The 12,401-nt window shown below is 44.8% G+C and overlaps 2 protein-coding genes across 2 annotated transcripts in view; one reads left to right on the forward strand and one right to left on the reverse strand.

Moving 5' to 3' along the window:
- The window catches only part of LOC130114477 (leucine-rich repeat-containing G-protein coupled receptor 5-like), a 39,190-nt gene extending 36,340 nt beyond the window's left edge, over positions 1-2,850 (forward strand). The window contains exons 15-17 of the mRNA XM_056282356.1: positions 584-630; positions 752-879; positions 1,999-2,850. Coding sequence (XP_056138331.1) covers positions 584-630; positions 752-879; positions 1,999-2,850 — 1,027 coding nt within the window. The remainder of the gene's footprint in view (positions 1-583; positions 631-751; positions 880-1,998) is intronic.
- Positions 2,851-4,975: 2,125 nt separating this feature from the next.
- Positions 4,976-12,401, reverse strand: part of LOC130114032 (zinc finger C3H1 domain-containing protein-like) — a 38,811-nt gene continuing 31,385 nt past the window's right edge. The window contains exons 28-35 of the mRNA XM_056281761.1: positions 12,282-12,389; positions 11,817-11,921; positions 10,936-11,101; positions 10,129-10,229; positions 9,400-9,501; positions 9,015-9,054; positions 6,373-6,435; positions 4,976-6,177 (exon numbers count right to left, since the gene is read on the reverse strand). Of these exons, the coding sequence (XP_056137736.1) occupies positions 5,995-6,177; positions 6,373-6,435; positions 9,015-9,054; positions 9,400-9,501; positions 10,129-10,229; positions 10,936-11,101; positions 11,817-11,921; positions 12,282-12,389 (868 nt within the window). The 3' untranslated portion in view covers positions 4,976-5,994. The remainder of the gene's footprint in view (positions 6,178-6,372; positions 6,436-9,014; positions 9,055-9,399; positions 9,502-10,128; positions 10,230-10,935; positions 11,102-11,816; positions 11,922-12,281; positions 12,390-12,401) is intronic.

A 12,401-nucleotide genomic window follows, 5' to 3' on the forward strand; every position in this document is an offset into this window, starting at 1 on the left:
CTGCAGACACAGCCAGTTGTGTCTGTAGGGACACCCGACCAAGCTGGAGGTAACACGGGGATTCAAACCGGCGAGCCCTGTGTTTGTAACCAACAGAATAGACTGCTATGCTACCCGGACACCCGAAATGTTATTTTGCCAAGAGTCAGGCTTTTGTGGGCCATGAAAATCAGTGAAGAATCAATCAGTAGAGAGACTTTCAAAATGAGAGAAAATATACTGTGTGCAGTGTGTGTGTGTGTGTGTGTGTGTGTGTGTGTGTGTGTGTGTGTGTGTGTGTGAACTGTAAGCAGTGTGCTCTTTGGGAGTACAGGTGTAGAAAGTGATTAAAGAGAGAGTGTGTGCTTTGTGTTGACAGGGTTTCTCTCCGAGGTCCAACACACTCCTGCGTGGGGATACTGGGATGGGATAACAAATCAAGTCAACGCCACAATTTATACGTTTCAACTTTTGCGGCCACCCTTGGGTGTGAGATAATGAACAATTTCATGTCAAGCAAAAAAAAAAGAAAAGAAAAAGTAAAAGGAACTTTTCTGCAACTGCGGTGACATTATGTGTGTGTTGTTTTGTGTTTCATTTCTAGGGTTGTGGAGATGCCGTTCCAGTGCTGTGTGTTTCAAAAGAGCATCAGTAAGTCAAATCCTGTGGGGTACCAGTTCACGGTGTTTGGCTGTTGCATCCCGGCCCGTGTTATTGGTGAACGATAGAAGACTGAATTGGATTATAAAATGACAACTTTGTGTCTTCGTAGAGAGTCGTGGGCCAGAGGACTTGGGCGTAACGCCTGGTGCTGAGGCCGGACCACAACCAGCCGTCTGGTGTTCCCCAGCACCAGGTACATGTGATGAGAGTAATGAACCAAAACCAGAAGACTGGCAGGTTAAAATTCAAACTAATGATAGTAATGTTTGAAAGACCGTGCACAGACTGGATTCTCTGTGTCTTAGGTGCTTCTCCAAAATGCAGGGTGGTGTTATAAGAACATTTGGTACGACCTAATGTCCTGCCAAATATCTATTCTGGAAACACTTCCAAGGTACTCGCCTACGCATCAAAACCCAAGGACTGGGGTGCTGTGGACTAACGAGTCAAAATTAGATATTTTTTTGCCTCAAACGGGTGGCGCAGTGGTTAGCGTGATCGCCACACAACAAGAAGGGCCTGGGTTCGAACCCCGGGGTTGTCCAACCTTGGGGTGGGTGGGGGGTTTGCATGTTCTCCTCGTGTCTGCGTGGGTTTCCTCCCACAGTCCAAAGACATGTAGGTCAGGTGAATCGGCCGTACTAAATTGTCCCTAGGTGTGAATGTGTCGCCCTGTGATGGACTGGCGGCCTGTCCGGGGTGTCTCCCCGCCTGCCGCCCAATGACTGCTGGGATAGGCTCCAGCATCCCACGACCAGAATTCAGACAAGCGGAATGGATGGATGGAAGATGTAATGATTACATTTTGAGATGTTTTATAGCCTTTAGGGAAAAACATAGTTTCATTGTAACAGTAAGTTTAAAAGAAAACGTGTATTGAGAAAAAGTTTCAAGACAGCAAGTAGATTTAATATTGTAGTGAATTCAGGGGGCAGTACGGGAACCGCCACAGCCAGGGGGTAATGTAGTGTAACGTACACGAATAAGTAGACACGTTGGCCCTTGGCTAACAGATTAAATATTTTAGTCGACTGGTTAACGTTGTCGCCCGCGGTGCGGGAGACACGGGTTCGCGTCCCGGCTGTGACGGTTCCCGTCCTGCCCCCCCACCGAACTCGCTACAATATGTAATTGTGAATTTAACCAACACCTTCTTTCTCAGGTGTCAAATTTATCAAAAAGTGTCATCTTGGAATGAAACACTTAATATCTCAGTAGTTATATTCATTAAAAGGTCCAGGCAAAAATGAAAAATAAATAAATCCCGGTTTGATGGATATTCACTAATAGTAGTCTGCCTCGTTTCCAGGTTCACGCCGGCTGTGTAAGCACGTGTTTGCTCTCTGGTTGGTTCAGTTCTGTTTGTGGGTCATCTTCATCCTCTCCGTCATCTTCAACTTCCTGGTTCTAGTCTCCATCAGCCTGTGGTCAACATGTAACGCCTCCGCCCAGCATTTCCTCGCCGTCCTCTTCTGGCTCCATTTCCTCACAGGCCTCTCTGGCGCGACCCTGACAGTGGCGGACATGACGTCAGCCCACCACGTCAGCACTGACACGCCATGGCGGGAGAAGGGAGCCGCTCTCAGGATTGTGGACTTTGTTCTCAGAGTCTCATCGGAGACCTCCGTGTTCCTGATGATGGCCTTCGTCTTTGAGGGGAGAAACTGCGACTCTGACCTAAACTGGCCAAAGTCTGGGAGGAGGCTGCTGAGGCGCAGGGGCATTCAGGTCAGCATCGCGGTTTCTTGCGCCCTGGCCTTGGCTGTCGCTTTCTTGCCTCTGGTCGTTATTGGTGAGGTTTGCGTCTCCTCTTCCTGCCCGACCCTCGCCCACCAACACCAGGCGTGTCGGGGTTACGGCACTGCTCTGGTATTGGTCAACTCCCTCTGTTACCTCTTAATGACCGTCGCCCGTGCCTCCCTGTGCTGCTACCAGGGGAAAGCGAAGCTAAACCCCGGGGGGGTGAAAGGCCGTACCGCCACCCGGACGGTGACCCTCCTCCTGGTGACGAACGGCCTGCTTTCCGCGTGTGAAGCCGTGCTCCGTGTTTCCTCCCACTTTCACATCACCTCCCCGGCCGTCTGGGAGGCCGCCGACCCCACGGCGCTCCTCGCCGCGGCGCTGCCAGCGTGCCTGGATCCTCTGCTCTACATGTTCACCTGCCCCCGTTTTAGGCAAGAGCTCTTTAAGCATCTTCCTCGGACCTAAAGTCTACAAGAATCAGAAAATCAGAAACACTTCATTTGTCGTTTCATTTGAAATGAAACGAAACATCGTTCCCCCCCACAGCAGCGCAACACAAAGACAAGAACACATCCAAGAACTACGAGAACACACATATATCCAAACTAACACATATATCTAAACAATAAAAATCACCACTGTCCAAGAGAACGAACGCCAGCCAGGATGACTATCGGTCTGCGTGGGTTAGCAGTTAGCTTAGCCTGCCCTCGGTGTTAGAGACAGAGCACAACACAAAGCCCCATGGTGGTCTCGAGCTGAGGACCTGCTAAGTCCGTGTTGTAAATCCACACGACACCGGGCTCTGTTCACATGTGGGACGCCCGTTTTAAACATCTGCCCAGACTGCTTAAAGTTGTCATTTTTATTTGCATAGCCCAATATCACAAATCACAAATCTGCCTCAAGGGGCTTTATAGCAACACAACACCCCTCCAGTCACACATGATAGTACAAGGTCGTGGCCTTTGCTCCCCTTGAGTCTTTTTTGGAGGTGCACAGTCAGTTAGTGAAGAACATGACAGTGTCAGAATCTGCCCGTTAACTCATTAAGCACAGCAAGCAGACTGCACTACATTATAGACTGCAGCAGCTTGGGCCGGGGGAAGGCCTCTCTGAGCTGCAGCGGTAACGTCAACACTGACATGGCCACACAGCATATATACTGATAAAATGTAGGAAGTTGAATTTGCAAAATATGTATTCATAAATGACCTCAAATGGACTGTACAAAACATCAGGACCGGACTGAATTTTCATTTATCAGTACATGTGACTCAACTCTACCCTGCCCCCCCCCCCGTTTCCTTTACACAATTTTCCTGTTCCTGGCAAGATGTTGTGCATACCTGTAGGTAGTGTCTGCAGCTTGGCGTAAGGTTTATTTTAGATGCCTCACTGCAAAATAATTTCAACATCCAGTAAACACGGGACAGCAGAATGTGAGTCAAAGTGAGACTCGTCAGTTAGTAGGGTCATGAAGGGGACACACCCGAGATGCAGGTTATGCTAATGAGGGTCAAAGGTGTTATTCTTCCTGCTGTTATTATCTGAGTAAACCCCAACGTAGATACTGCATGGACTGTACAACTGAAACCGGCTCATGCCTGCAGCATCATCTAACCCGCCTCGTGTGTGTGTTGTGAGCAGACTGTAATCACGTGGTAAATAAATACATCCTTTCCCCAGTGCTTCCTGACTTTCAGGGCTTTGCCGAGGTTCTCTGCGTCTTCAGGTAAAGTATAGCTCTTACATCAGCACGGTTTGAGGTTTAACCCCCACCAACACAACCACGACTTCAGATGTAGTCAGACACAAAGCAGATCTGCAGAAAGTTGGACCATCTTCATGTTTATTTCCTCACCGACACTTCACGTCCACTTTTAAAGGATTACGCCGTTCGTGTTTCCAACAGCTCAGACAAACAACCCGTTTCCTCTTCCAAGCGATGTTACAAATGACTAATTTCATCTTTTATAAACTGGTGTTCCCTCTTTATCCTTACATCTGGTGCACTATTCCTTGTTTTTTGTGCTCTGCATTTTATTTTTTACTCTACATTTAATATTCCAGTTGTTGTATTCACTGTAACCTGAAATTGTTCATTTTGCTTTTAAATTCATTGTTAAGTGTTTTGTAACCAGAAGTGCAATGTAAATGATGTTTTATTCGTTATATTATAGAAAAGGGTCCTGAGGCTCATGCAACTGACTCTGCACAGGAATCACTGACTCAGAGGCTGTTTACTGTGCATTCCTCTTTTTTTAATCCTCTCGTTTACTCCCATCTTTTGTGTTGCTTTTATCCTTTGCCAGCTGTCTTATGTGAGCAGCTAACCTGAAACAAAGTAACGTTTGTTGTATGAGTGCAAACGTGGCCATTAAAACAGTGTAACAGTGGAATAACATCGAATGTCTCTCTGCCTCTCCAACAGCAGCGACAATGTGTTGGGTGTCACCTTGTGGAAAAATAATTCTCTTGTCCCCATCGAGTCCAGAAAATTCTCAGACAATAAACACACAAACAAAAAAAAGTCATTCTTTTAAAAAATAATTTAATATAAACATTTGAATTCAACATAGAAAACAGCAGTGGAAGGACTTTTAACTCTCCTGTCCTTGCTAATACTTATTTATTCTCATATATCATTTTGTGATATAGAATTACTTTTGACAAAAGAAAAATAAAACAAAAATTGTGCAAGTGGACGTGCTAGCGAGGTCCTGACTGTCTCATGCTCCACTAATAAAATGTGTTTAAAGGCCTTTCCCCGTCGGTCGGCTGGCAGGGGAAAGTCTCAGCGTTGACAGTCTCCGTGGCAGTCTCACAAGTACACGCTGAACGAACAAGGCCAGATAGAAGATTGGCAGGCAGCCATGGTACACATGGACTTCAATTTCCAGTTTTTTGGTTTGTTTGTTTGTTTTTTTTTTGCTTTTTTAAAAAAATTTTTTTTTAAATATATGATGACCTCAACGAAATAAAGGGAAAAAAAAGTCAATCTCTTTCCTTGGGAGACAGCGGGACGAGAATACTGTACACAGTTGTTGCAGCATCACTACGGGGGAAACATCCTTTCAAAACACAAAGGGCTTTGACACACCACAGTGAGACGTCAGCTTCCCCTTCCGTCCCTTTCCCTCCCCAGGCAAAGAAGGGGAACAAAATCCAACTTAAAAGTGACAGCACGACAAAACAAGGGAAACACTTAAATTAAAAAACGAGGGGGCGGGTGGGAGGGAGGGGGGACAAAAAAAAAAGTAAAACTGAGTCACTTAGCAGGGTCTATACTTACGTACGTGATGTTAAGGTCACCTAAGAGGGCCCAGACTGTACTGGACATGCGAGGCACTTCATTGGCCTCCGTGCCGAGCGTCCCTTTGCCTTCTGGCGCCCTCTGGCTTTGAGAGAGCGGCTCTTGTGGGTGGGTTGGCGATGTTGGGGGTGACTATTTAGAGCAGCCCCCCCCTCCTCCTTCCTTCCTTCCTCCCCACCGACCTTTTCTGTCTTACCTAGGCGACGGCCAGGGATCATTAGTCTGGTCTGATTGAATGCCTAGCGCCAATTTAGTGGGGTTTTTTTTCTTTTTCAACCTTTGCTCTTATCAAACTAATTCTTTACGAGAGGATGGAGGTGGGGGCAGGCGACCTGAGGGGTGCCGTGAGCGTCAGGGATCCTCCCCGGGCCTAAATTTAGGGGCTCACTTAGACTCACGCCCACCTCTTGACACTTGTCAACAAGTTTCCTCAGTTTATCTGTGTTACCTCCCTCAGCAGCTTCAAACAGCAGACGCTAGAGAGAGCGAGAGAGAGACAGACACAGAGCGAGAGAGACAGAGAGAGAGAGAGAAGAGGGAGGAGGCAGGAGGAGAAGAGCTAGGTGAGTGAGAGTGTGTGTGTTTGTACCCATCAGGTGAAACAACAAGATGAAACAACAAATCAAGCGTGCTTGGTGAGTGTGTGTGTGTGGTAAGTGTTGGAGAATTACATCTTTCCACAGGGTGGCACACAGTGGAAGATTCTTGAGGGCTTGCTGATAGAGACGCCGTACCTAGAAGTTTATTAAAAAAAAAAAAAGTGGGTGTGGGGGGGGACAGCAGGAGCAGCGTGTCAGTTCAGCGGACAACACAGAAAGCAGGCAAATCAAATCACAAACGACACGGGATGAAGTCAGAGACTTGATCAATTCAACAGAGGAAGTGAATTTTCAACACTAAATCCATCATACATTACTGTGACACATGGCCTGCAGAGGGAAAGAAAATCAAGATTTGACAACATGAAATTATCATGGTTATGGAACCTTCTTTTGGAGTTAAAAAGGAAACCACGGTGGCCAAACTGACAAGACATTTGTTGGAGCAAGGGCAGGGCCAGTAAAAACAGACTAGTAACTAAAGTATGTACTTCTGTTATATCCATTGGAGTAAATGCCCTGGTATAATGTGTCTCAGCATTTCTTCCAGTTAGATCTAAAATTTTACAAAATTTTTTACAAAAATTTTAAAATTTATTGAATTTTTGAACTGATATTTAGAAAACAACATTGAAAACCTCTATAAACTGAGTAGAAGACCCAAAAACTACAACATAAAGGAATATGAATTTTGCAGATTTTCAGAACCAACAGATATCCTTGTCCAAACAATCATACGAAAGCATATTAGGGCCATTGTGAGTAAAAAAAAAAATTAAATAAAATAAAAAAATAAAGAATTTACGGAACTGGGAGAGGGGGATAATATTCCAAGAAAAAACTCGAAATTTCCGAGATTCAATGCGCATATTTAGGAGAAATTTTTTTTCAGAAAATCTCTGTCAAAAATGTACAGAAAAAAAACCCGCGCAAAAATAGTGTTTTTTTGTTACATTGCTTCACTTTGCAAGGTTGGATCAACCTCATCCCACCACAGTGGCCGCCGCATGCCGTCTACTATGCCTGCAGCGGATGGCCTCATCAAATCATACTTTGCAATCAGCTTTACAAATAAGGAAATACTTGTGATTTTAGGATATCGCTGGTTCCATCTATGGGCAATTCAAATGGGATTTGTGGTACAGCAGGACACAATACGACAAAGCATCAATTTAATCGATCCTCAACGTTTTAAAGAATATTTTTTGGCATTTTCCGACTTCACTTGATAGCGACAGTAGAGAGGGACAGGAAAGGCAGGGCAGAGAGAGGGGATGACATGCAGCAAAGGGCCCAGGCCGGATTTGAACCCAGGCTGCTGGGTAAGGTGAGCCACCGGGGTGCCCCCAAGGATCGATTAATTTGATGATCTGTCATATTTTGTCCTGCTGTACCACAAATCACATTTGAATTATATCCTTGCATCAGTCCATTGTGTTATAGTTCCTGATACACAAAAAACTATCACCTCATCCAAATCTAGGTTTTCTTCTGAATAGGCCCAATTCATGGCAATGTCTCTTCAAAGTCCGGATGCTTATGACCATATGGTGATGCTGGGCTAAAATCACAAGTATTTCCTTATTGGTAAATCAGACTGCAAAGCATATATTGATGAGGTCATCCAGAATCAGAACCCTGTGTACATGCACACGAGGAATTTGACTTGTGTTTGAATTTGCATGTATGCACAACAGGTGTGTCACTACTATAGTTTTATTATGGTTGAGTAATCGACAATCTATGCCTATATATCCCCTGAAGACTTAATACATGGCAAGCGGTGGCGGCTGTGGTGTGATGAGGTTGATCCAACCTTTAAAAGTGAAGCGATGTGACAAAAAACCCCCCACTATTTTTCCAAATTCTTTTCTCATAAATTTGTGATTTTCATTGCAGGAAATTTCCCCTCCTGCAAATTTATGACTTTATAGTCTCAGAGAGTATCCGTGTTTTTTTCTCGTAAATTTATGCCTTTAATTTCATAAATTCCGAGTTTTTTCTCAGAATATTATTCCCCTTCGCCGGCTCTGCAATTTTTATTTTTTTTACTGATGGCCCTAATACGCCATTATACAATTTAAAAAAATTAAAAGTAAAATGGTAATATTGAATTTTTTCTCTCGGGTTATGGCCAAATATATATCAACAACAGCCCAATATAGTTCGTGAAAAAAGCCTTCATTAGAGATTCATGCTGATATTAAGAGTTTTTAGTTGGGATAACAGGCTACATTTACACTGCTGGTCTTCATGTCCAGTTCCATTTTTTTACTGATATCTGATCTTTTTTTACTACCTGTTTACATCTGTTTTCAAAAGTGACTTGCATCTGATGCCTGCTCCTACACCACTACTCTGGTTTACACTTGAAACCCCCTGCATGCATAGACCCACACCCGAGTTTGGTCAGTGATGAGGAGGTGAACAACCGCATGTTACACCACGCCGTTCAAAATGCATTGAGAATGTCACAATTTGAGTAAGGTGCGATTTGCAATGATGTAAAAAATCCAATCTGTGCAGTTACTTCTGGGGGGGGGGGGGGTCCGAACTGGGTCGGTTTTACCAGGCGGTCTAAAACATAGTGTTAAAGAACCTTGGGAGCATCAACTTGTCTTTTTCTGCACCTATCCACCGTGTTTGAATTCATGATTCAAAACTGCATCAACTCCTGCCCGACACCCCCCCCCCCCCATCCACTGCTAACTCACCTCCATTCGCTCCTTCAGCTCCCTCTCCACAGCAATAGCTCTGCCAGGGAACACAGCAGAAGAAGGTCATCAGCTCAGCTTTTCAGAAGCTCTCACATTGTTTGAAACGCAGCAGTAGCTCACTAGCAGACCTGCAGCGTTCGACGTATGTCTCTTTTGTTACTTTTAAGGGTACAGAAATAAATAAATAAATAAATAAAGGAAGCCCTTTTCCTTCCATTTTCACCTGAAAACCTAAAAGAAATTCCACGTTTCCGAGTCAAATTCAATCAATGCAGGCTGACATCTCTGAATCGGAGTTCGTGCCCTTGCATGTTGCTTCTCAGTGTAAGTGAATAAGTTTTTGAGGTTCTACAGCTCAAAGCCGGAACATTTTGGGACTCACATTTTCCAGGTGGCCAAACACTTGGGAGCACTACCGGTCAACATTCTGGCCTGGAATTTCAGCTGCTCAGTTTTGCCGTCTTGCCAGTCCCGCTGAAGCAACCTGTATCATGACAGATCAACTCTGACCACGTGGACATTACAACTCTAGATGCTGACACACAAAAAAAACAAAACACACACACACGAGACTTCCTAACCACAGACAAGGGCAGGAAGCCGGCTTGTTTGATCGCTGGAAATGGTGCCTGTTAAGTTCCAAAGCTAACCAGCCACTTTAACCATCTTCTCAGGGAAGTGGATTTTTTTTTTTAATACAAAACGATGGAAAAGAAAGCAGAGAAAAGAACAGAAAGTGAATATATTTTGTTAATGCAAAGAACACTGGGAGTAAAAACAGTTCATGGCATGCAACAGGAACTCTACAGAGGCCAATAATTCTTCCTGTTTGTTGTCTTTCAAAACTTAACAGGTTGATGGCAATCACTGTAGACAGCAGCTGTTGAATACGAGTAAAGAGTGATGTGTGCAGTCCTAAAATATCACATTCAACTGTGTCTTGCATTCCATTCAAGGTCATGTTCCTGGGACATGTGTCTTGGTATGTGCTCTGTGACTACATTAGTCGTCGATATGTCTCTGCATTGGTGCCACCAAGACAAAGTCCAAGATGGTTATTTTACATGGTGACAGGCGAATCTGATCACTGTTGATAGCGGTTTACGGGTACCTCAGGCCCAGTTCGATATTGCTGGGCATGGCATATTGCAGTCGCTCCAATACAAAGGAATGCTGGGATTGAGGCACACAGCTCAGATAGTAAGCCACCACCTGAGGAACAAATGAAGATCAGGTGAATAAGAAAAGATCCAAGTGCTCAATAAACAGGGAGATGATGCTTTATTAGCAGGTAGCGACTTGGCCTTGTGACGGGAAGGTTGCTGGTTCTAATCCCCAGCCTGGCTACAGCTCATGAATTGGGAAATTACTGAATAATCTCCACCCTCCAGCTAAGCACTTGGGTCCAGTGGAATATTTCCACAATAGTAGATCACTGGTTATACTGGAGTTAATGGGAATGTGGAGATTATACTGGTTATAGTGGTGTTAATATGTGTAACTTTTAAACGATATAGCAGGGTGATGCTCTAAACAGACAAGGAACCCTTCCCAGGAAGAGTAAAACTGAAAATGAAGTGCAAGAAAAATAGAAAAACATTTAAGCCCAAACAAACAATTACAACCAGCAAATATTGAGCAATTAGCAAATATATATTCTCACTGCATGTTGTCATGGGAGTGCTTGTTATTTGCATCTTCATAATTTATCATAATATATGGCCTTTATTGCATTCTCCAGACTTGTGTTTTCTTTGTTTTAAACTACCTTTAATGTCTTCAAGTGAGCTTTGTCTTATGTGAGGTCCTCTTACACCTCGTTTTTAAGAATGCTGTATAAATTAAGTACTAATAATAAATAGTAATTGTCATTACAGGAAGACATTAAGCCACTTAAAGAATGTGAGCGTCTCCTTGCCTTGTTGTGGAAGCTGTAGCAGCTCCAGTACTCTGCTGGCCTGAAGGGGATATCTAATCGGGAGGGAACTGTGGCCAGGCAACGCCGAACCAGGTCTGAGAACTGCTGGGGCTTATGGCTGTTGGTCAACCCTCCATTCTGCTTACTGCTGGTAAACAGGAGGTAACTGGGAAGAGGGGAAAGAGCGAGAAAGAGACAGACAGAGACAGAGCAAGAACGAGACTCTCGGAGTCAAACGTGGCCATACTGAAAGCTGCAATCAGATCACTGTGTTCATTTTCAAGAATACATGAAAAATAATCAAGTGTTTTAAAATGTGACCTTAATTTTTTTTTTGCCCCCCCCTCCCCAATTGTATTTGGCCAATTACCCCAGTCTTCCGAGCCATCCTGTCGCTGCTTCACCCCCTCTGCCGATCCGGGGAGGGCTGCAGACTACCACATGCCTCCTCCCGATACATGTGGAGGCACCAGCCACTTCTTTTCACCTGACAGTGAGGAGTTTCGCCAGGGGGACATAGCGCATGGGAGGATCACGCTATTCCCCCCAGTAACCCCCTCCCCCCGAACAGGCGCCCTAACCGACCAGAGGAGGCATTAGTGCAGTGACCAGGACACATACCCACATCCGGCTTCCCACCTGCAGACAAGGTCAATTGTGTCTGTAGGGACGCCCGTCCGAGCCGGAGGTAACACAGGGATTTGAACCGGCGATCCCCAAGTGGGTAGGCAACGGAATAGACCGCTACTCTACCCGGATGCCCTGCAACCTTTAATTCTTAAAAGCTGAAAGGATGGCCCATACACTTGAAGAAAATTAAGATGAGGTGACCAGAGTCAACAGTATACATGCTGCTGATTTCGGGTTTTTGTACGACTTACTCCATCCAGAGTTTGTGAAGTTCCTCAAGTGCCAAGACTGATCCCAGGGCCCTCTCAAAGGCATCCACCGTCGCCTCTGCAGTACCATGTAGCCACTGCCAGTGACTGGGAAGACATGACAACATCAGGTGTGTGAAAATACATTTTGTATTTCATTCAATCAGCTGATGCCCTTATTGAAGCAACTTTCAGCACGTGAGCAGGGATTCACGGCTGCCCAGAATCTGCTCAAAAGTTTAGTAACCCACTAGCTAACCTTTGTCTACTGCACTGAAAAAACCCTCCAAATATTACCTAGCTTAAAAAAAACTGTGTCAACAGGTAATAATGGCACAATATACAGCCAATATACAATGTGTATTTCACCACAAGGCACTGTGGGTAAGAGCTTCTACCAAATGGTAGGTGCCACTATGGAATTATAACTGAAATAATGGGCTTTGAACAGGACTGACAGATACACACCAGTGAATTAGGTGGAGGTATGGCTTCTGATGGTTGAGTTGGTCCTGGAGATCCTTTTTGACGATTGGGCCTGCCAGGATTTCCTTGGTGGGAATATTAAGGATGTGCCTACAAAGATAA

Source organism: Lampris incognitus, chromosome 6 (assembly GCF_029633865.1).
Source record: "Lampris incognitus isolate fLamInc1 chromosome 6, fLamInc1.hap2, whole genome shotgun sequence".
Classification (NCBI taxonomy): Eukaryota; Metazoa; Chordata; class Actinopteri; order Lampriformes; family Lampridae; genus Lampris; species Lampris incognitus.